The sequence below is a fragment of the Lissotriton helveticus genome, chromosome 2_1 (assembly GCF_964261635.1).
Source record: "Lissotriton helveticus chromosome 2_1, aLisHel1.1, whole genome shotgun sequence".
Classification (NCBI taxonomy): Eukaryota; Metazoa; Chordata; class Amphibia; order Caudata; family Salamandridae; genus Lissotriton; species Lissotriton helveticus.
This window is the reverse complement of record NC_136059.1, coordinates 609,285,071-609,308,440: the sequence shown is the minus strand read 5'-3', so window position 1 is coordinate 609,308,440 and position 23,370 is coordinate 609,285,071. Positions and strand designations below refer to the sequence as shown.

At 42.0% G+C, this 23,370-nt stretch overlaps 1 protein-coding gene and 1 long non-coding RNA gene across 3 annotated transcripts in view; one reads left to right on the top strand and one right to left on the bottom strand.

Annotated features, from left to right (window-relative positions):
• Positions 1 to 23,370, bottom strand: part of RASGRF2 (Ras protein specific guanine nucleotide releasing factor 2) — a 1,720,695-nt gene that overhangs the window by 232,298 nt on the left and 1,465,027 nt on the right. For both annotated transcript variants that reach the window (XM_078675315.1, XM_078675317.1), the window contains exon 19: positions 14,948 to 15,060. In XM_078675315.1, coding sequence (XP_078531441.1) covers positions 14,948 to 15,060 — 113 coding nt within the window. The remainder of the gene's footprint in view (positions 1 to 14,947; positions 15,061 to 23,370) is intronic.
• The window catches only part of LOC144818185 (uncharacterized), a 39,255-nt gene continuing 21,896 nt past the window's right edge, over positions 6,012 to 23,370 (top strand). Inside the window, exon 1 of the long non-coding RNA XR_013607062.1 lies at positions 6,012 to 6,067. This is a non-coding gene — a long non-coding RNA (uncharacterized LOC144818185). The remainder of the gene's footprint in view (positions 6,068 to 23,370) is intronic.

Here is a 23,370-nt window from a genome sequence, read left to right as displayed (position 1 = left end):
GCCAATTATGTTTCTGCGCAGCATCAAGGGGCATGCTGGGGGCGTGACACGCTGGGGGTGTGAGAAACGCTGAGGGCGTGTGTCCGGCATTCATGCCAGGTGAACGCAATTGCACCGCATCAAGGGGCATGCTGGGGGCGTGTGCTACGTTCCGCCCTTCATGCCATGTGGGTCGTACAATAATCAGAAGATCGTCTGCTGTGGCCGTGTGCTGGGGGCGTGACAAACGCATTCACCTGGAGGCCTGGTAAAGTAACGTTACTGCAGCCTCTTCTGCGCGCTGTTACTGAACTCTCTCATTCAACGAAATTACACGCGCCTGCTACCATCAACCAGGGCTATAGCCGGGCTCAGGTGGCAAATCAGTACACTAATTACACGCGCCTGATAACATCAACCAGGGCTGCAGCTGGGCCTCAAGCGGGGGAACACGCGCCGGCTAACATCAAACAGGCCTGCATCTGGGCCTCAAGCGGGGGAACACGCAAATGAGCGTGTCAGCAGGGACCATCACTGCAGCCTCTCCTACTCGCTGTCACTCAACTCTCTCATTAAACGGATTTACCCGCGTCTGATAACTCTCTCATTCAACGACATTGCACGCGCCTGCTAACATCAACCAGGGCTGTAGCCGGGCTCAGGCGGCGGATCACTACACCAATTACACGCGCCTGCTAACATCAACCAGGGCTGCAGCTGGGCCTTCTCCATCCCTATTCTAATGAAACAAAAAATGTTGTCTACCGCAAGATTTTAAAATAAATTGCCCTTTCCAAATACATACATTACACACATTCTATTTCATACCCGGACAACGTCGGGACAGGCTGCTAGTATGTTTATAAAACAGAATTAAAAAATATATGTTGGCCCATATCTAGCTGGCGTCAAATACTTTTCAACTTAATTGGATTGTTGGTATCCAGAAGTGTCTGATGATAGGCAAGGACTCTGATAAAAGGCATAGAAGCACCTGTGAAACTAACATCTTTCATGCCATTAATGCCATGTTTGACTGAAGAGTTAGGGCATGAAGAAAGAGGGTGAGGGCTGTTAGAAAGAGAGGAGGAGAAGGAGAACATCTGGGAAATGTTTGCCCATTCTGTAAGAGGTGGGAAAAAGCTAGTCCAGAGGGCTTACCATGTTCTGAAACCCAAACCAATTCAGTTAACGAAATACACTTCAATTAATAAAATCACACTAAATACTTAATCTGATGTAGAGATCAGGAGTTATCAACAACTAACTGGATTGCTTTTTTAATCAAAAGCAGTCATTGGTAATGAAATATTAAACACACCAATAAGCTAGTTGTGATTCTCAAAAATAGTCACTAACGTATAACCTACAGTCTACCTTCATCCTCTCACTTGTTACGTGCAGCTTACATTTTAGATTTAAATATTATGCAACTTGCAAGACATAGTGCCCAAATGAAATGTTGGTGGAGAGGGAACTCCATTGCAACGGTGATGGAGTTTCCTCCCCGGCAATATTGAGATCCCCACTTGATTTTGATCTGGGCAGACAATAGTTTAATGACGGCGGAGACTACTCCGTCTCTGCCTTGGGTAATGGCCGTCAGAGATTTGGTTATATGTTCGCCCACCTAATTTAGATGGGTGGACATATAACTGTTTTTTGATGCCCATCATCACCAGGAAAAACTTGGTGGTAATGGACACTTAAACGCATTGTTTTTTTTATTTTCCTAAAGAAAATCAAGCTTTGGGATTTTAATCCAGATTTATTCTTGGTGGAGAGGGAACTCCTCTGCAATGGCAACGGAGTCCCCTCTCCTCCGAGACTATGGTGAGCCCACCTGACGTAAATACAGGTGGCCCATAGTTTGATGACGGCAGAGACTACACCAGCTCCACTGTGATCGAACTCTTTTGACGGCCCGAAGGAGTAAGGTCGGAGGTTTGGCTATATGTCTGACCACATAATTTAGATGGGCAGACATATAGCCGTTTTTCAATGCTTATCACTGTCCTGAAAAACCTGGTAGTAAGAAGCACTGAAAAGTGCTCAATGCTCCCCTCGCTATGGACAGAAGGCAATCAAATCTAGAACTAAAACTGTGCTTCCAAAATAAGAAAATAGCTGTGACAACAAGGCAGGATGCCTCAGAAAAAAGAGGGTCCTGCTGAAGAGTGGAGAGGGGCGGTGGCGGTCATAAACAGTGTGGAGGAAATCACAATAGCTCTCTTGTAGCCAAAAACACTGCTGACCATAGAGAAAATCAATGATTACATTCAGGTAGAGACACTCAATTTGCATTTTGAATAAGCTGAACTTAATTTACACAAAACTGATTCAAATTGAAGGGGATAATGAGTAGACAATCTTTTTGGTTTTCTGGACTCACTTAACAGATTCCAGGAACACTCCTATATTCCTGGTTTTGAAACAAGACAAATACAGTGTTTTAGTGCAAAACTAGTGTAACTTGAACCAGCATTTTAAAACATATGCTGTACAAAACGCACATAGAACTGGATTACTTATGTCAATAACAGGCATACATACAAAACCACCACTGGTATGGCAAATAGGTTTTTCACACAAAGTATAGTTCCTGAATCATGCCATCTAGCATCATTGACATTCGGATGTTGCAGTACGGATTTGTGAGATTACCTCATATCTCATATAAAAATAGGTCATGTTTTTTCAGCCTGTATCATTGAAATTTTCAGGTGGACTTGAGAGTGCTCTCCTATATAGATCGTGTACATTACAGTGGAAGAATTAAACAAACTTCTTCAACATGTAAATAGAATGGCAACAATGCCTGAAGATGGAGGTTATAAAACTGAATTTCAGAAAATCCAGGATATGCCATTTGAATTTAATATTTCTGGGTTGGCAATTATCAGTTGAAAGGAAAGTCCTTGTGAATTGTTGAACACTGGAGCCCAAAATACTCTTCAAATGATGCGAGCATTAATGGGATTTGTGAATTTTGGGCACATTTATCTCCCACTTTATGAGTAGAGAGTGAAACCATTGTCATTTTTTCTACAACCAAACTTACACAAGCCTGACTCGTGTGGTTTCGCCTGGACACAAAATGATGCATTGTCCTGCATTTTCGAGTCACTATGTCAAACAGTAGTTTACACTATTGAATAAAGCAATAACTTTACAGGGGAAGTAGGGAACTGAGGAGTTGCAATTTCAGGGAACATATACTCTTTTTCTTACATGTGACTTGTTAGAAATTGGGTCTCTAGTTGGCAGTGGTATGCACCCTGTCCAAGTAGCGACCTATACTCTAGTCAGGGTAAGTGTAGTACACACTAAAGGTTTATCTGTTCTCACCCTCTGGTAGCTTGGCACAGAGCAGTCAGACTAAACTAAAGAGAAAATGTGTAAAGTATTTGTGCACAAAGAGTAACACCACAAAAGTATTCCATACCAGTTTAGAAAAATTGCCAATATTTATCTGAATAAAACAATACCAAAACGACAAAAATCCAACATACACAAGTCAAGATACGAATTTGGCAAGATTAAATCCAAATGCAGTGCTTAGAAGTCTATTGCTCCAACTGGGGCTGTCTGGTCATGCCTGCCCGAGACAAATTTAAAAGCTCAGTCTGACCGTGATGGAACTTGGGACGGACTCTGGAATCTTCAGACCTCCTTACAGTACCTTGAATACGTCGTAAATCATAGATAATGTGTCACGCAGAGGAGGTGAGGCATTGCAGATGCAGGTGATACGTTGGTTCCTGAAGTCGGTGCAAGTTAATTGAAGCTTTAATGCCTGGGGACGGGCTGTGTCGGTTACTAGTGCAAAGCATCGGTTCCTGAAGGTGACGCAGCGTGGATGATGTGTTGATGTCAAGGGCGCGGTGCGACAATTCAACGGCTGCGAAGTTGAACTGCTGAGCTGAAGGTGATGCATCGGTCAAAAGCAACCCAGGGCCTGGGATGCTTCGGAGTCAGTAAGGTGCACCACAGACGGCAGCAGTGCGGTGTCCGAGACTCGCGCAGAAGTGGTTGTTTGGAAGCCTGTGGCTAAGATGGGGCTGCTTTGAAAGTCAAGGACATTGCTTTCTGCACTCGCCGAGCACTGTCCACGGCTTTGGTGCAGGCAGTGGCGATATAACAGGGATACTCCTGTTCCAAACTGATGCTTTGGAATTAAGGCGTTGATTTCTTGGTTGCATCACTAAATTCACCTCCAAGGGCCCAGGACTGGTTTTGGCATGACTTACCAGCAGGAGAGCCTATTGAAGGGAGCGCATCTGCGGCGAAAGCAATTTTATGCCAAGTGGTTACTTCATAGAACCCCAACAGGTTTGCACAAAATTAACCCTCAAAGGGGTGGTAGTTGAAATCATATTATATGGAGATGCTCAAAATTAAGACAATTTTGGGCTGAGATTGGTAAGTATTGTTCTCATACATTAGAATTAGATCACCCAATAGATACCCAGACAGTGGTTTTAGTGTATTCACCAGATATAAACGTCGGCCTCCTGCAAAAAAGCCATCATATATTATTGATCTAATAGCTTAGATTAATAACATTGTGACGATCCACAGAAATTCAAAAATGTCAGCATTGATGGTCCAAATTATGTAGAATCAGGGAATCTTAAAAGAGATATGAGTTAAGATGATTATCTTAAGTACAATTTTTAATCTCTGGGAGGCGTTTGGTTAGGATGCATATTATTTATTTATGCAATGAAAGGAAGTGAAGGTTTCTTTTTTTTTTAAACGTGCAATGTAAAGTTAGTGATTGTTTTTTAGCAAGCTGTGGGGTGTTTTCTCTTTCTCTTTTAATTTATGGAACTTTAATAATTGTAATATCCCTGATATTTTACCAATATTATTTTCTAAAAGCATTTCTAAAAGTTTGTAGTGATGCAATTGGTCTTTTTATGGTGTGATTGCGGATTTTGTGATTGCTGAACTCTCCCAATAACAGATACAAAAAAATACAAAAAAAGGAGATGGGCTAAAGGCGTTGTAGGACCACTAGCAAACAGGTAAGTATGATAAGGTCAATGTCACCACTTAAAGTTCTGATAAACCCTGTGAATTATGATCTATGTATTCCTTTGTTGTAAGAACAGAACAAATTGAGTTATTCAATGAATGAATACATCTGAGAATATTCCTTGAGAGACTACAACAGAAAAATAGGTAAATACCAGACTTGATATCATGGATAACGTTAGCATTAATCCAAAAACCAGGCAATTCTGCAAGGGAAGTTGCCAAGATGATTATGGAGACAGGAGCCTAAAATATTAGAGGTGCTCTTACAATGGGTAGGTAGAGACCTTAAAATGCTATAAGAAAGAATGTATTCAGTTTTCAAACTGATGTCATCTGCACTGTGAAAGATACATTAGACATCTATAAACAAGAACAAGAGCAGTACAAAGCTTATTTTGCATCACAATTTTCCTTACAGAAGGTGAAATCTTACATAGTTTCATAGAACCATATTAATGACTCCATAATATTTGATATCTATTTTATGAATGATTATCAAAATACTATTGAGTAACTGGGACTCAAAGGATAGCTTAGTTTCAGTATAAAATCGTTTTTCACTTCATATGAAAAACCAAGTACTATAAGTTTAATTCATGGCTTTTTGGAGATACCGATAAATGTTTTATATTTTTGAGGGTTATGTGTTTAAGAAAGGAGACTCGCACAATGAATTAGGGAATGCTCTTGTATCTTTTTCTTGGAGAATCCTGTACTCATTACACTGTCTTCTGGAAAAGGGCAATTTATTTTCATGAAGAACACTTTGTGTTTACCAATTAGACACTTCCCTTATAAGAAGGGCCACTGGCAATGAGGACAAAATTATAAGGCAGGGTTGGCTAAATTATGCAGCAAGAAAAGAAAAATTTGGTGTAATGCTGCACATGTTGTAATTGTATTATTTCCTTATTTTTACACAGGTTTATACTGTTTGGGCACATGTTTCACCTCATTAGTACCAGTTTAACACCCAAATACAGAATAAGCAACAAAACGAGCACTGGTCAACTTTTGCAATGGATTTTTGACTACACAGCAAAACGTGAGGCTGTTTTTTTAGCACATTTTTATCTGTTTGAGTTTGTAATTTTGTTTTTGTTAAGATCTGGCAAATCCATAATTAGGGGGAAAACATCATGGTCACCAAGTCACAAAATTTCAATGGCCCTGTTTATAAGTATTTTGTGTTGCACAGTGAATGCAGCACAACTACATTGAATGACCCATGCACACTGATAGTGTCTCTAAAATCAAACAATTGCTGACGAATTTACATTGATGAAGAATGGTTTCTATTTGGTTTGATTTGCCAACTTGTGCTGTTCTTAGAGAAAAACATACAGTTGTGTGCTTACTATGAGTAAAAGTCTCGAATGTTTTGGACAGTGGCATAATGAAAAATGATGGGACCCACTTGGACAATGTGATAAGGGGCCCGAGTCACCCATCTCTCACAGATAGTCATTGGCCTTGCTTGAATGTGCCTTAACCCCCACCCCCTCCCCCCATAGGGTTGGTGGCCCACCTGCGCAGCTGGGGCTGCAGGGGCCTGCGTTTTCGATATAAATTGTTCCCACCATCATAGGAAGCAACTATGATGCTCCACCGAATGGATAATAACAAGTTTTCATATGCAAGCCTTGACAAATTAGCTAATATAGTAGCACTATTATTAAAGCAAGATATAACACTAACGTTTGCAGATAAATAGTATTCTTTATAGACAACACATCGTGCAAAATACAATATACAGCTTCTACAAACAGCATGCCCTCCAGCAATTCTAGCAACCTTGAAAATATTTTACATGCATCAAAAACAATAGGACTGATTTGACATATAAAAGCAGATGGTAAGGGAATATTAAATGCAATTAAATGTACACTAAGATCAGACACACAAAACTAAAGTAATTCAAATGTATTCTTTTTATCTGGATTGGCTCACCTATTACTGGTCAGCAGTGGAATTCTAATCATGATGTTAGTAATAAAAAAATACATTCGCTCAGTAAACCAACGCCATCTTCAAAGTGTGAAACACAAGATGGTGGATTAAGAATAACCTTTTAAAGTATCAGTACAACAAAGAAAGCATAAAGCACCAGGACATTTCTGGTATAGGCATTGTTGTTCACATGGAAGTACATGATTTAGCGCATTAATTATTCACTAAAGACTAACACCAAGAAGTAATAAAGGTCTGAAGCGCTGACCGATACAAACTTAAAAGCCCAATTGAGCAATTTTTTATATGTGACCGGATCCATATCCTTGCTTTGAGTACACGGGAACTTACCTTTAAGAACTCGTAGGTTATAAAGATACAGAATGTAGAATGTGCTACCCTATTTAATGAACAAAGCATAACAATGGTAATTTGATAGACACTGTAGCCTATTTTGCTACAGTGTGAGAAGCAGGCTGTGAACTTTTTGTAGAAACTCCAGGCTTAACTGTTTGGAGATGTTTTCAGTGTTCTTACAAAGTAACGTAATGGGACCATTGCTGTACTAATTACTTACTGGCAATCTTCATTACTTTGAGTTCCCATCATCATGGTCTTTACATTTGAAAGGAGAGTCCCCACTAACGGATAGGTAATCCTTTACTCTAATTGGTAAACTGCTTTTTTCTTTTTTCCACCTCCTAGCTAAGCCTTTAGGCCCATTCTAAGCATTAGGCCCTATGTTCTTCATCATAACAAAGTTCCCTTCTTGGAGTTCCCTGGTAATACAAATTGTAGCATTTTCCCCAGCCCAGGAGCATGCAGAGTAACTATGCCACGCGGGAACTGAGGTCAAACACTACTTTATTCTTCAGCATATACTCACACACTGTGCATTTCATCATAATTCCCATTAACCATACCCTAACACTCCCCACATATTACGTAGTTTCTGTTCAGAGTCCGCCCAGAACTACGAGGGTCCTACTGCGCTTTAGCTAGGCCTGGCTGCATGCTGGGTTGCCCCACACATGGTTTCAGGACTCGACAAGGGTCGTGGCCAGTGTTTAAAATGTAATGTGTCCTGAGCAATGGATTGCCCAGGATGATGTGATGTCACCATACGACCATTGCACGCCACAACCTGTAAAGAATAAGCGGCAAAAGGAGTGTACGTTTTCCTTCTTCGTCTTTGCTTAACCAGTACCCAATCTCCTTTATCAAACACTGTCTCCTGGGCATGGCAGCGCTAATCTGCATATGTTTCTTTTTCCTTTTCCAAGTCATGTCAGTGTCTCGAACCTTGTCAGTATTCACTGATCGATCATGTGTCCATTGAGGTGGGTTTGCTTGGATGGCTCTCTCAAATAGCAAGGTGGCTGGACTCTCACCAGTTCTGGAGTGAGGAGTTGATTGATAGGCCCAGAGGGCCTAGCACATGAATTGGTTCCAATCAATTCCCTGCATTGGTACTCGTTGAATGACCCTCTTGAGGGTGCCCATGAATTGTTTAACTACACCATTGGCTTGGGGCCAGAAGGGTGTACTCTTTTGGTGTTTGACATTAAGTTGGTCAAGAAATTCTTTGAACTCTTTGCTGTTAAAGGGCAAGCCATTATCATATTTGAGGATTTCAGGGATATCCCACGTTGCAAAGATGTCATCAACCCGTTCTATGACTTTGTCATGGATTTGCAAAGATAGGTCTCCACCAACGTGAATATTCATCTATGACTATCATGAGATGGTGTCTCCTTCCTTAAAGCCCGAAAAAGTCAACAGCATCCATCTCCCAGGCAAGGGCAGGAACGCCAGACATGTTCACTGGTTGCTGCATCACCTTGGGTCTTCAACTCACTCTTGACCCACTCATCTAGTTGAGGGAACCACACTCGATCTCTTAAGGCTCCTTTGGTGGCTACAATACAAAGTGTCCTTCATGGGCCAGCTGGCCGTATTACATATTCTTGGAAGGCAATATCATCAGCAAGGGGCTGGGTACTTCTCCTCCATTAATGCGTGGTAATAAGCTCTTTGAGTATGGTCATGTCATTATCTGCTTTGCTTGCAGCAATGCTTTGTTCCAATAACAGAGCTGCTGGTGTGCTGGATTGCACAAAAAAGTTGAGATAAGATTCAGCTGTCCTTGAGGTCATATTTATGACGAGGTAGCGGCACTTGTGAAAAGTAATCTGCTGGGTTGTGATCCTTTCCTAGTTTGTACGCGATCTCATAGTCATACTCTTGCAGTCATAACACCCTCCTCTCTATGTGAGGTGTATCTTAGCCTTCAGGCTTCCAAAAATTGTAAGCAGCGCCTGGTGATCCGAGATGACAGTGAATTGTTTCCCTTATAGGAATACATGGAAATGTTTGCTGGCTCTCAGCACAGCCAGACTCTCCTTGTCCAGCTGAGATTAGGCATGTTCTGTAAAGTCAGACTTCAAATGCCACAATGTGTCTCTGAGCAGTTGGATGGTATTTATGTTGAGCAAGGATTTCCCCTAGCCTTACAAGGCACACATCAACCATCATTTTGGTATGTACCTGGGGGTCGAAGTAGGCCATTTCAGTTGCATTTCAATCACATGTTTAATGTCTTTGAAAATCTGGTTACATTCCAGAGAACACTGAAACAGTACATTTTGCTTTGTCAAGTCTCTCAATAGGGCCCTTATTGTAGCAAATATGCGAATGTATCTTGAGCAATAACTGGCCATGCCTAGAAAGGATTACAGCATGGTAGCATCCTGTGGTGAGGTAATTGAGGGGACAAAGGGATGACAGTGCTTGCTTGCACCTGGTCTGGGTTTGGAGTCATTCCCCCATCAGAGAATATGTGCCCAAAAAACTTGAGTTCTGTTTTGTTAAACTCACACTCCCAGAGTGAGACTTGCATGAGCAAGTAACTGGCACACTTTCGTAAGGGCTTTGTTGTGTTCTTTCTATGTTCTCACAAAAAACAGTATGTCATCACTGTAATTGAAAGAATGTGTAACAAATTGCATTACTCAGTGAATAACATCCTGAAATATCTCAGCAAAGATACTCCAAAACTCAGTCTCTTATATCTAAACAAACCAACATGAGTTGAAAAGGTAGAAGTGTACCTAACGTATTGGATTGAACTTGGCCTCCAATGCTTCTTTTACCTTTTGGAACGATTTTACATCAGTCAGTGAGATTTTCTTTAGCGCTTCTTTCACTCCATCACCTGCAAGGTTTTTTAAATATTTGTTGATCTTCTTGTTCTCTTCTCCAGTGCATGTATAAAGTCACCAAATGTTTCAATCCACACAGCCCCCCAGGCACCAATGCTCTGTTTCTTAGTGTTGAAAGGCAATGGTGGCTTCAGGATCAAAGCTGCATTGTGTTTTGCGCTAAAACACACCGTAGAGGGTCGCAGGAAAAAGTTTAAAGACCAGCGTGGACACAATCCCAAAATCAATAATGTAACATATAAAGTCTGCGGGTCTCTAGTGTTCCTAAAAGGAGCAACACAGAAGCACATCAAGTGCTGACATAAATCCAGTGTGAAAAAACTAGGAAAAAAGTCCTATGTAAGAGGGACGAAAGCCCATCACCCACCAAGGTGGCATGCTTCATCATCTGGGATCTCCTCTTAGTTGCAATTCCTAGTGCAACCAAGGGCTACAACCCTCTCACTGTGAGGGGGGACCTCACGGATGTTTTACAAGAGGAACAGTAGGTTTAATCTCCTAAGATCTCTGACGCATGTGTAAAATTATATGGGGTGAAGTATTTGCAGTGCCAAAAAGGTATTAAAGTGATTTAAAATTGGCTACCAAGCGAGAAAAAGTATCTTTAATGTTTATCGCTAGGTGTCAATCACAGCCCCCAGGCACCAATGTTCTGTTTCTTAGAAGTGTTGAAAGGCAATGGTGGCTTCAGGATCACAGCTGCATTGTATTTTGCGCTCCCTTCTGCCGCCATTGTGTTGCTACATGCCGTTCAGGCGATCACAATGCAGGCTGGCTCTGACAACTCCTGCAAGTAGAACTTGCCTTTGAAGCATGTGTTACAGTGTGCTTAAATAACCCGCAACGGTAAGTTCTCTGTTTCTCCTACTTTTATTATCGTTTGATTAGTTACTCTGTATTTGGGGTGCGGAGTAGCGTCTCTGTCGACCAACTCATTGGCGGGTATGGCAGGCGTTTTGAATATGCTCCTCTATAGGGCCTTCGAAATCTTCTGCGGCTGTGTATGGGCTAAATCAGGGCTTTGACTCCACATTGATTCTGCGCACACGTGCCATGCATGAACAGTTTTCCGTATTGTTGCAAATTCTCGGGGAGAGCAGTTTTGTCTTCTCGGGCACGTATCCCCTACTCATTGCCAAATGTAGCATCCTCCCCAGCCCAGGAGCAGGAAGAGGAATTAAGCCACGCGGGTGTTACAGTCAGACACAACTTTATTTTTCAGGATACACAGCACATTACATCATACTTCCCATTAACCACTTCCTAACACCTCCCCACATATTATGTACTTGCTGTGCAGAGTCTGCCCAGAACCACAAGGGTTCACGTGCACCTAACATCAATATGCTACGCAATGTACCAACCACGCTGACCACCCAGTCTAAGTCTTGGGAAGATAGACAAGAATAGGACTTTAGCAGTGAGGAAGGATGTGAAGGAGGATTGTATCAAGGAAGGCTAGGCAGCAGCAGCCGGTGTAGGTAAGAGTGGTGGGCCCGGTGGGGGGGATTTTAACAAACAACAAGGGAAAAATAATTATTTATTTAATTTTCCCTCGAAGCCGTCTGTCGAATCCCCCCCCCCCAACCTGACCCCACCGCCCCACTGCTCTAACCTGCACTGGCCCCTCCTGAGGCTAGGACATGGAGTTATGAAGATTCCTGGTCAGAAATTGGGGCATTACTCTTTTGCCTGTCTTCCTCATCCCAGTTATTATGTATGTGAGGATTCACTAAGTCACAAAGCTGATTCCCGGCACCCAAACGTTACAGCACATAGTGCAAATCAAGTTTCATGAGTTGAACATTTCACATATGTGCACCTTGAAGCCTTCTGGCAGCAAAATAGGCAGAATGGCATCCCTGTATATTCATCCATTACGTATGTTCAACAAACGTATCGGGTGAGACCCGGAAGGCAAGCTTACAAATCTTGTTCAAGGGCACTCCACTCACAATAGTCCGAGAGACGACTGTGCTACAATTTGAGTAACCCAGGTCGGGCAACCATACCCAAGAAAGGATACTCCTGAGTAATGGTCCACCTACACATCTAATTAAAGTAGCAGTTATTAATCTCTTTCCACTGCTAGCTGACCTGTAAGTACCAAGAAGAGAGTCTGTGGACCTGAAATCATATCTAAGTAACAGAGGAGAGCACTGTGAACATCAGTAGAATGGAGATCCCGTTCGATCTATAAGGAAGGACTGGGATAGGGACTGGTGAGACTATCTTTTGGAAGTCATGAAACTGGGAGATGATCTTGGGGACAAAACATAGATCTGGGTACAGGACAACCCTCTTAGGGAAATGTTAGTGATCACGAAGGAGTCCAATTCACCCACGCATCAGCATGAGCTGAGTCCCAGCTGGGCCAATAATGAATAAGATAAACGGAGCTGCACAATGATCCACTGTCAGGGTCAGGGTAGGTGAGTACGAAGAAAGTTGGTGAGTATGAAGAAACCCCTGTGACAATATCCGTATTAAAGCGAAACGTATCATCTCTATCACAGAGTAGGTGTAACTGAGTCAGTAAAAATGAGGAAGCTGAGTCTCTGTAAGCCCTTGCAGCCAGTAATTTGACACTCAAAGCATGTGCCTCCTGCCCCAACTACCCAGTGGTTGCCTGCAAAACGTTACATGCTACAGTTTCATATGTGTATGAGACTCCCTAATCCATCTAATAATAATTCAACAAAAACAATAGCAACCCTAATGTCCACGCAAACATGGGTATTAAGTAGAACTTGTAACAAGCATTCACATGGAAGTAAGCAAAATAATATGACACAGAATTTTCTGTGTAGATTTCATCTAAACCAATATTTACATTTCTATTTTATGATAGGCAAAATTTAGTTTTAGACTTAATCTATGCAGGCATTTGATTCAAAAGAAAGAAACCAGCCAGTATCTTGTAGTTGAATCAGATTCAGCCGATTCAAATGTTATTTAATTTGCAAAGCAATAAACTCTTAGCATTAGCAAATATGTGAATGATCATTTTTTAATGACAAATAGAAGGAAAGAAGAGAAGAACGCCAAGTGTAAGCAAAAACAAAACCAGACAGAAAATGGTGGTCAATTGTAAAAGCATAGATGGTACATTGGTTATTTTATCAGTAAGACAGTCAAATCTGTTTTATACAATGAAAGACACAGAGGAGAATTCTCAATGGGTCATTTGATCAAAGGTCAAGTCTGTCTTTCATATTAGTCAACTGCGTTTTGAACCTTTATCCAGATACTAGGGTTTCATCAGGACTATGATGAACCTGCGGATGGATGTGTATTTGAAGTGGTTTCATTCATTAGTTAATTGACCACTGGAAAGTACAGCAACCGGGGGTATGAGTGACGTAGAATGGTCACTGGTGTGCTTGAGTTACTTTCGACTAGTGGCAGATTAGCACAGTCAAGAAAGCGTCATGTCCTTAACGCGGCCTCGATGGGCCAGAAGTGGGACGCTCCTAGGCTGGATTGGATGGAGGATTTGTTCAGCCCGTAATAGAGGCCAACTACTCCCAGAGCAGTGAGTTCATGGTGCTCTACCAATCTGCTGCTCTTTCACTGCATCTTTGATCGGGAGAACACTATGAACTGACTGCTCAGTCTAAAACAGAATTTCACCTGTCATAAAACAGAAATGTAAATGTTGGTTTAGATTCAATCTACAGTGAAAATCCAGTGTCATCGTACTTTGTTCACAAATGAGTACCATGTGGCACCAAAGCCTGCAGGTGCCTGCAGAAGATGCGGTTGTTACTCATGTATTGATCTAGTATGTAATGCTTGAAGGCGCTTGAAGGGAATGGGAAGATCTGCTTACTTAGAACCTGAAGGGGGTAGGTGCTGCCAACAAACAATCTGTGTGGATCCAGTGAAGGCAGGGTACAAGGGGATGTATGACGGTACAACACGTACCCTTTACGACGCAGTTTTAACAACGCCAGTAGTTACAACGACTTGCGTTGGGGGGGCGCTGATAGTGAATAGTTTAATTTACTATTCCAACACAAGTCCCCGTGGATAGTAGGGAAGGAGTTGGATAGTAAATCAAACTATCCCCTATCCTAGAGCGCCCTCCAGCGAAAGTCGTTGTAACGACTTTCGTTGTTAAAACTGCGTCGTAACGGTACCGCGTTGTAGCGGTTCCGTTGTAAAGGATGTTTCCCAGTACAAGGAAGCCGTGCTTGTATGGGAGTCATGGTGTTGAAGATGACTCATGGTCCTGAGGGCAAATGTGTCTCTCAAAGTGTCACACTTAAGAACAGGCAATGTCATTCATTGGCAGACAGCAAACATGGAAATGTCAAACAAGAGCACACTTCAAACTCGTGAATGGTTTATAACTCAGGCAATGACAAATTAAAATTGGGTTTTACGTAGTCCATCAGAAATGTCATGATATGTACTAACATGCACGAGTTAAACGAAAAATGGCTGCCACACATTTTCGATGAGACTTGCGCATTATTTATAAAAGAGGTACCTATCTGAGAGAGTGGGCCAAACTCTATGCACCTTATGTTGCTCTTGTTTACCTATTTTTATGAGGCATATGTATAAGGAAGTAAAAGATCTTATGAACACAGAGCCTAAGAGGATAGAACGCAGGCTCAATCATGAGAAAGAAAACATGTATATAGCTATTCACACATGCATGTAAGTATGATACATTCTACACCTGACATGCATGTATCGCAGGATTTCAAATAGTACATTTTACTGCGAGTAAAACAATGTTTTACCTTAGGATGTTGGCTGTTGCTTTTCTCTCTTGGGGTAAAAGGTCAGGATCTCTCAAAATTTCTTCCAATAAAGTTACTACATTCGTTTTCATCTCAATATTTAGTTCGAAGTCCTATAAAATGACATATTTGACTGTTAATATTGAAAACATAAGCTAATAATGCAATAGATAGTCCTTTTGTGTGTGTACAGTTTGGCATTGCTTTAACGGAGTTGCAGGAGTGATGTTCCATAAACACAATGGGTCAGATTTCCAAGACTCTTGTGCCACTTTTGCGTTATTTTCCCATGTTAAAAATGATGCAAAGGTGGCGCAGGGGGCTTGTAAATTTGCCCCTATATTCTATAAAAGCTGCGAGAACTGATAGGAAATATACAGTCCTGTATATTCTATCTAGTTTAGCACTGTGTGATAACACTCTCACTAGTCGATTTCAAGTACTGGCTCTCAGTCTTTTAAACATAACATAAATCAAACGACAAGAAACCAGGGCATATGGTCGAATTACTTTCTTTACATATATTCCCCAGTAACGCTACTGTGCCAGCTCTATCATGGCAGACACGCCTTCACAGAGAGGGGCCCGCATCTGCGCTTGGAGAGAAGTGGCTGGGCAGAATTTCCAGAGGTCAGCAGGGAGGGGACGAGGCTTCACTGATAAATTCCGGGGATTAGACGGATAAAGGGTGCGTGAAAAGGTCAGGTTTTTAGTCCCGTGAGAGTTTCCGTCAATTATATCACTCTGGCGAAACCACTGCAGAGAAATGAACTGGAGCAAGCCACCTCTTCTCTGAAGTTTGTTATTTTTAGGTCTGCTAGAAACAGCTTTAACTGTTTGTAGAACCTCATGCAATGACTAAGAAATACATTTGATTGGGCAGCATTTGTGTTAGCCCACCTACGAAGTAGTTCCATTGCTTATAGCTGATAGAAACATTAATAAAGCAGACCATGCGTCAATTACAGTAGGATGGGGTTTCAGTGTGGTGTAACCCTGTGACAAATGCAAAAGGAAGCAGTTTTATACTGTAAACTCTGACAAATACTATAAGAAGGGGTTTACATTGTGAAATGTCTAACACAGGGGTCTCAAACCTTTTCTGTATTGAGAGCAACTTATCTTCAATGAAACATATTGACAGCTAATCATATTATTAGTGCTGCACATAAGTGAGCTACTCAGAGGTAGCTGGAGAGCTACAGTAGCTCACGAGCTACTGGTTCGAGACCCCTGATCTAATAAATGCATTAAGAAGGGATTTTACATTAGGAACTCCCTGAAAAACACCATAAGAAGGGGTTTAAATTATTTAACACTGACATACTTTCTTACACAGATATATAATTCAGGAAAGGCCAGAGCAGTCTTGGTTTTATTCTGTATATTTGTGATCTTATGTTTAGTATTTGTGAATAGTTGGAATGGATGGTAGTCCAATACAAGTAATAATGGTACCATTTTTGTTAGGTCCAGTAAATGTTTCAGTAATTTAAACCTGAGCACAAACTGTGGAAGCTATGGCACAGAGCAGACAGGCTAAACTTAAAAAAATGATTAAAGCAAATAAAATGACCAAAACAGTGCAAAAGTTGAAAACACAATGCAGTAAGTATCACACTCCAATTTATAAACATAGAGAATATTTTACTGAAATAAATGAAACCAAAACAACAAATATCCAAAACGGTGAACCAGAAATATAACTTTTTAAAGTTTTAAATAAAAATAGCACCTAAAAGGGCAAAGTGTCGGCTGCAGGCTACTGGTCGCATTAGACCTTGACAAGGATAAGGTTTAAGGGCAAGCACAAAGGAGTGTGGGTCGGATATGAGGAACAGGTGGTCCGGTCAGACACTTACCGCCACACTTGGAACATTTTTGAGAAGATAAAGTCCTCAGTGGGGCAAGGAATCAGACTGGATTGGAAGACTGGATCGTCGAGGAAAGGTTAGCAAAGCACAAGGTCTCGATGAAGTTGTCGGCGGAGGCAGGAAAAAGCTCAGAGCAGGAAAAGTTCAGAATTAGCGCCAAGGAAATCATCAGTGACAATCAGATGTTGCTCAGTGTTGTGCCTGGTTAAGATTTCTGATTAGACTCTTTCCTCGAAATCGGAATTCTTCATCGGGGCAGGCTGTAACAGAAGAGGGTTTAACGTCGTTGGATGCCGGTCAGCATCGCGCCACTAAAATTGCTGCTTCGGAGAAGAATGTAGTGGGAGCTACCAGGAAGTCAGGCCCACTGGCGCTGCACCCTCATTGAATTGGCTTAGCAAGTTGGCCCTGGTAATCTGTCAGATTTCCATGTAAAAAGTCTTGAAAACATTTCTAAGTCCCAGGTTTTTGGGTTAGGCAAGAGGTGTACACTCTGACAAGAGCCAAGGGTTCCAGGACCTCAGGAACAGCACTTAGTGGTCAGGAAGCCACCTGCAAGGTTCAGGGCATGTCCAGGTGAGGCTAGGGTCTTTCAATAAAATGGGCTCATTGCAGTTTTTGAGTCCCTGTAATTTAACAGGCAGTCAGCCAAGCGACTCTTGGAGTCCACTTCTTTGTCTTGGGTACAAGTGGGAGAAGGTCCAGTCCTTAGAGTGCTTCTCACAGGTCTTAACAGCGGGTGCAGTCCTTCTTCTGTCCTTTACATGTCCAGTAGTGTTATGGGCACAGGGGTGTCACATTATGCCTATCACAAGCCTGTGGGTGGGGTTGACTCCTTGCCCCTTCCTAACCAATAGGGAATAGTTTCCAGGGAATATATGATGTTACAACACATGCAATTGCAACGCATGCTTTAACATCTAAACTACCGTTACATTGCATGATTTTACAACGCATTCCATTACAACGCATTTATAAAAACTACCATTACAGTGCATTCCATTACAACGCATACCATTACAACGCATACCATTACAACGCATATTACTTTTAGGGCAACAGCAAGTAAGTGTAGGATAGTATAGGGGTAAAAATTACTATTCCCACTCCAATGAGTGCAGCAGTAGGGTAAGTGTTGGATAGTGTAGGGGTAAAAAATTATTAAGTGTTGGATAGTGTAGAGGTAAAAATGACTATTCCCATGCACCCCAAACCCATACCCACCCTAATACTGAAAAAATCTCCATTACTTACCTTATAATGCTTTGTAATGGCATGCAATGTAATGGCATGTGTTGTAGTGACATGCGTTGTAATGGCATGCATTGTAATGGCATGCAATGTAAAGGCAGTTGCGTTGTAACAGTTGCATTGTAAAGGTATGTTGTTGTAATAAATGCATTGTAATGGATGTTTCCCTCTCCAGGGGCAACTCTACCCGCTTTTGCAGCAGTTCTTGTGTCCTATACTGTAAACAATTCCACAGTGCCCCACTCAACATAAAACCAAATTCCTGAGCACTGGCCAGGTCGTCAACCTGTCAGAGGAACAGAACACCTCCCCACACCCAATGCCCTTGTTTCAGCTCTGGAGCAAGTTCACACATCATAAAGGAGCTATTCGGCTCCTGGGTAACAGTAGGAAGTTCATGCAAGTGGCCTTCTTGAGGCTTTAGGAATGCAAAACATGATTTTCCAAAAGTACCTGTAATGCAAGATTTAGTAGAAATCTGACTTTACCAATGCATTGTATTTTAATAGTTATTTAAGAAAGTTAAATAATTACTTTGTAGCTGGGTTTTAGGTGGAGATAACATAATTTAATTTTAAAATTAACCCAAAAAGCTTTCCAATGTAACAGCTAACCATGCTATAGTGAAAATAGCTTTTGGGGCTTTGTCACTATAAGGACACAGTTTAAAAGTAGCATGTAGCATGTCCTACTTTTAAACACCAAGCACCCTATCCTACTGGGAATTAAGACTTACACAGGGGAGACTTATTATTAATTAAAAGGAGGGTTAGGTGTGTCAAAAGGGGATATTTTTTCATGTCGAATGTGCAGTTAAAACCTACACAGCCAGGTACTGTTTAGCTTTGCCTCTCTAGTGGTGGTACAATGTGTGCGGCAGTCCACTAGTGACATTTGACATACAGGCCCTGGTTAAAATTTTCACTGTATGTTAGTAACACATAGGTAAGTTAATGGTGGAAATTAGGAGTACAGCCAATTAAAAAAAATTAGGGGTCAGAGCACATGCACTTGGGGCTCGTTAGCAGAGTCTTGGTGCACAGAATTAAATAAACTGCAGCATCAGTCCAGAAAGTGGGGAATATCATGCCAAAAAGAAGCATTTTCCTACAGTACTTATAACTAAATGCTAAACATGCTCAGTAACACAGGTCAGTAATTCTTATTTCTGAGCTCTGCTTTCAACAAAACATGCACTAACTTGAAGATCTTTAAGTTAATTTATGCGCTCTAGACAAAAATAAAAATGCATTAGCGCAGCACAAAGAATGGGATCATGGTATGACCTAAGTGTGACTCATTGTAAAAGAAGCATCATGATTTTGACTGGTGCTATTCCCTAAACAAATTCATCTTCAGATAAAATACATTGACACTTCATGGAGTACGAGTCTATTTTACATCTTAGACAATTGTCCATAAAGGATTTCTATACATATATATATATATATATATTTAAATTAAAACCTAATAAACCTGTGACTTTGCTCTGAGCTAATTCCATTAGCCTTAATTGGATGTTTTGTTCGCCCACTTTATCTTTTATCTTTCCTTCCCTACCTGCAGAGATTCCTTTGAGCTGGTCTAGAAAGAGATGCTGAGCACTTGCATTTTGAACATTATGTCCTTTCTTCTTTACCACCTATTTTGGACTACCAAAGTAATACTTTTAAGTCTGTCTGAAAGTGAGAACAATTGGCTTTGCCTATGCTTGTTCTTAATGCATTGTACCCTGCTACGGTTGTTAACATGATATTTCGGAAGAATGATCAATGCCTGAAATGCTTGGCAGTTGTGTAGACAGTGGGGCTGATTCACTAAGGCATTTATAAGTATGGGAAGTAGTAATTCAGGATTATACTTTCATGTAATCTTACAGGTCATTGTGAATTGTCCAGAAATATACAACTTCCTGTTAGAAAATGTGCATAGACGACAGTCTCCTTTCTATTTGTACTAACAGTATATACATATTCCCTGAATATTACTATCTTTTCAATTTGAAATGGTTTACAGCCAATTCACAAAGGCATGTAAGTGTACAATGAAGAGTACTAGAGGAGTAAAGAACTTTTGGTACTCCAAAATGCCTTCATGAACAGGCCTCAATGCATTCATGTTTGCCACATTCCCATATCTCCGATGCTATTGGAAAGATACTTTTAAAATAATGTCTCTGCCACAGGACACATTTACATATCTACCTGTGGCAGCCTGAGTGGAAGAAATTACATCAAGGTCACACACTGCAAAACCTTTATGAGCTTATTGAAATACCCTTATAGTATAGTTTCATACTTTGTGCAGATTGCTCATGACACGTTTGGTAACCTTATGTAAAAACATTTCAATTATCTAGCTGCCACACCCAACACTAGGGTTGTTATCTTTTTTTAAATTATCCACAAGCAATATATTACTGTATTTACATTTCTCCTATAAATATCATATATTAATGACCATCAAATATCATTTCACATAAAGTTATTTCTTTGTTAATAGTTAACAGCATCGCAAGGCTGTCCATTTCATACCAAACCTTGGTTAAATCTTTCTTTTATAAACGTGTTGTATTGATTTTCGTATGAAATATATATAAACGTTTTGAAACATACTGAAGCATAAAGACGTTGCAACGCATCCCCACCCCAGTCCTTAAGTGTCATGTGATGGGCCTTCAGCAATGGGGGTTGTGTCACCAAGCAAGTTCAATAGGCTGTTCTAGTCTCACCCCTGTCATGATGTGGGATTGGATGGGTCGGCCTTATTGAATACTCATCATATTGTCATGACCGAGAGGGGCCAACTCATCTGGTATTATGGGTCACTCCAGAGTCCGTTCATTCAATCATTGATAACAAGAAGCTGGGATGTTGGGTAGTACAATTAAATTTCCGCTGCCCCTGCCCACCATCGTAGACCACTCGGCAGCAATTGTTGAAGGGCCAGCCCCTTCACAGAAAAGAGCGAAACAATGCTGCAACCCCAACATACCGGGAGTTAGGGATGGGGATTGAGAAGTTCTGTAACAGGTATATGAAACGTGGAAGCATCATCATTTTGATGAGCACTACTGTTAGAAATGGGTGTCTCTAGTTGGCAGGCTGTTACCCTGTCCAAGTAGGGACCCTTCTTCCTAGTCAGGATAATGGAGTTACACTCCTAAAATAACCCCTGCTCACCCGCTTGGTAGCTTGGCATGAGCAGTCAGACTTATCTCAGAGGCAGTGTGTACATAAAATACAGTAATACAGTAAGAACACTACAAAAGGACATCACACAAGTTTAGAAAAATATCCAACATTTATCTGTGTAAAACAAGACTAAAAAGATAAAAATCCAACATACAATAATCAAAATGTGTACTTTGCAAGAATAACCTTCAAATGCAGTTCTTTCAAGGCGGTAGCTCCGTACGGTGCTAACGCAGTGCTGAAGGCAACCAAATCCAATAGTGTCAGTCGACCGCGTCAGTGCGGACCAACGTCAGCGTCAGAAGACTTGTAAACCGTACCCTTTATTCTGGCCAATCATTGGTGGTGTGGGCCGGCGGTGACGGTCATCGAGGCTGCAGTCTCAAGATGAGGGGTGCGGCCTGTGGTGCCCTCAGGTGGTAGTCATCCAGCAGCTTTGGTGAGACTAGGGCTGTGGTGCTAAGCGGGGCAGTTCTCCTCACAGTGCTGACGGTCACAGTGTAAGCAGTGGCGTCCGTCGAAGATCGTCAGTCAATGGGGATGCGTCGGTGGGATGCAGTGTGGAACGGGCAGTGCTTCATGTAGCTTATGAGCGGTGCCCCCAGACCATGGTGCAGAACCCAGCAGTGGTGTCAGCTGGCAACGGCGTCATCGGTGCCACCACAGCGGTGGAGTGAAGCGGGGCGGTGCAGAATGCGGGCCCCCAGGTTGCAGTGCAATCAGCAGATTGGTGGCGGCGCGGTCAACTGCAGCGGTGAGACGAGGGTTGTGGTGCAAAGTGCGGCTGTGCCCTCTGCAGTGCCTTCATGTCACAGAACCGTCAGCGGTCTTGGTGACGGCGTCGGTTGCGGTTTCCCTTTGTGGCACCTGAGACACGCAGTCCCAGAGGCGGTACCCAGAAGAAGGTGAAGTCCTTGCTGTTCCTGAGACTTCTTGAACAGGGGACACGCTCTACTTAAAGCCCATCGAGAAACTCATACAAAGAACTTGCAGTTCAGTCCCTTTTCTGTCCAAGACAGAAGTAGCCAATGCAGGCTAACACAGCAAAGCACATAACAAAGTGGTAGTTCCTCCTTGCAGCTTCTCCAGCTCTTCTTCTTGGCAGGTTTCTGAGCCAAAAGAGTTCTAAAATTGTGGGGTCTGGGCCAAACATTTTTAGATCACATTTCCCTTTGCTCACTTGTGGTTAGTTCAAATCATTTCTGTCCTCTCTGGTCCAGCTCCCTGGCAGGAGGTGGAGACAGCATTGTGTAAGGCAGATCAGGCCTTTTCTGGTGCAAGGAAATCTCCTCACACTTCTCTAAATGCAGCCCAGGTCTATTCAGCCAAGCCTTGACTCATCCAGAAAAGGCAGGACACACCTCAACACCCCCCAGTGGCCGTGTACAATTAATGCACATCCCTAGCCTCTGTCACTCCAAAGCCAGACAGTCAAGCCACAACTCAGCAGAGGCACACAGGGTGGTTAAGCAAGAAAATGTCTTCATTCTAAACGTGTCATTTTCACCCACATAATTTAAAAACCATCTTTACTAAATGTTGTGTGATTACATTCTGAGTTAAATTTCTCTATTTTGTCCCAATGGGAAGTTGTAGTTGTAAGATGTTACAAAGTATCTCCCATTCTATCCTATGGGACAGATAGCCTTTTAATGGTGAAAAACAAAATACACTGTATTTCACTATCAGGACATGTCACACACACCTTTACATGTCCTATCTTTCACCTGCACTTCACCCTGCCCATGGGGGTACCTTGGGCCTACTTGAGGGCTGACTTACAGAAGAGAAGGTTTGGGGCCTGGCAAATATGGTGCAATTGCCAGGTCGACATAGCAGTCACAACTGCACGCAGACACGGCAGGGGCAGGTCCGAGAATCCTTTGAAGGGCTGCTGGTGTGGGTGACAAAACCAGTGCTGCATGCCCACTAGCAGCATTTGATTTACAGGCCCTGGACACCCATAGTTCACTATACTAGGGACCTAACAGTAAATCAAATGAGCCAAACATGGAAACACCAATCCATAACCATCATTTACCACAGGAGCACTTGCACTTTAACGCTGATCAGCAGTGAGAAAGTGCGAAGAGACAATAAACCA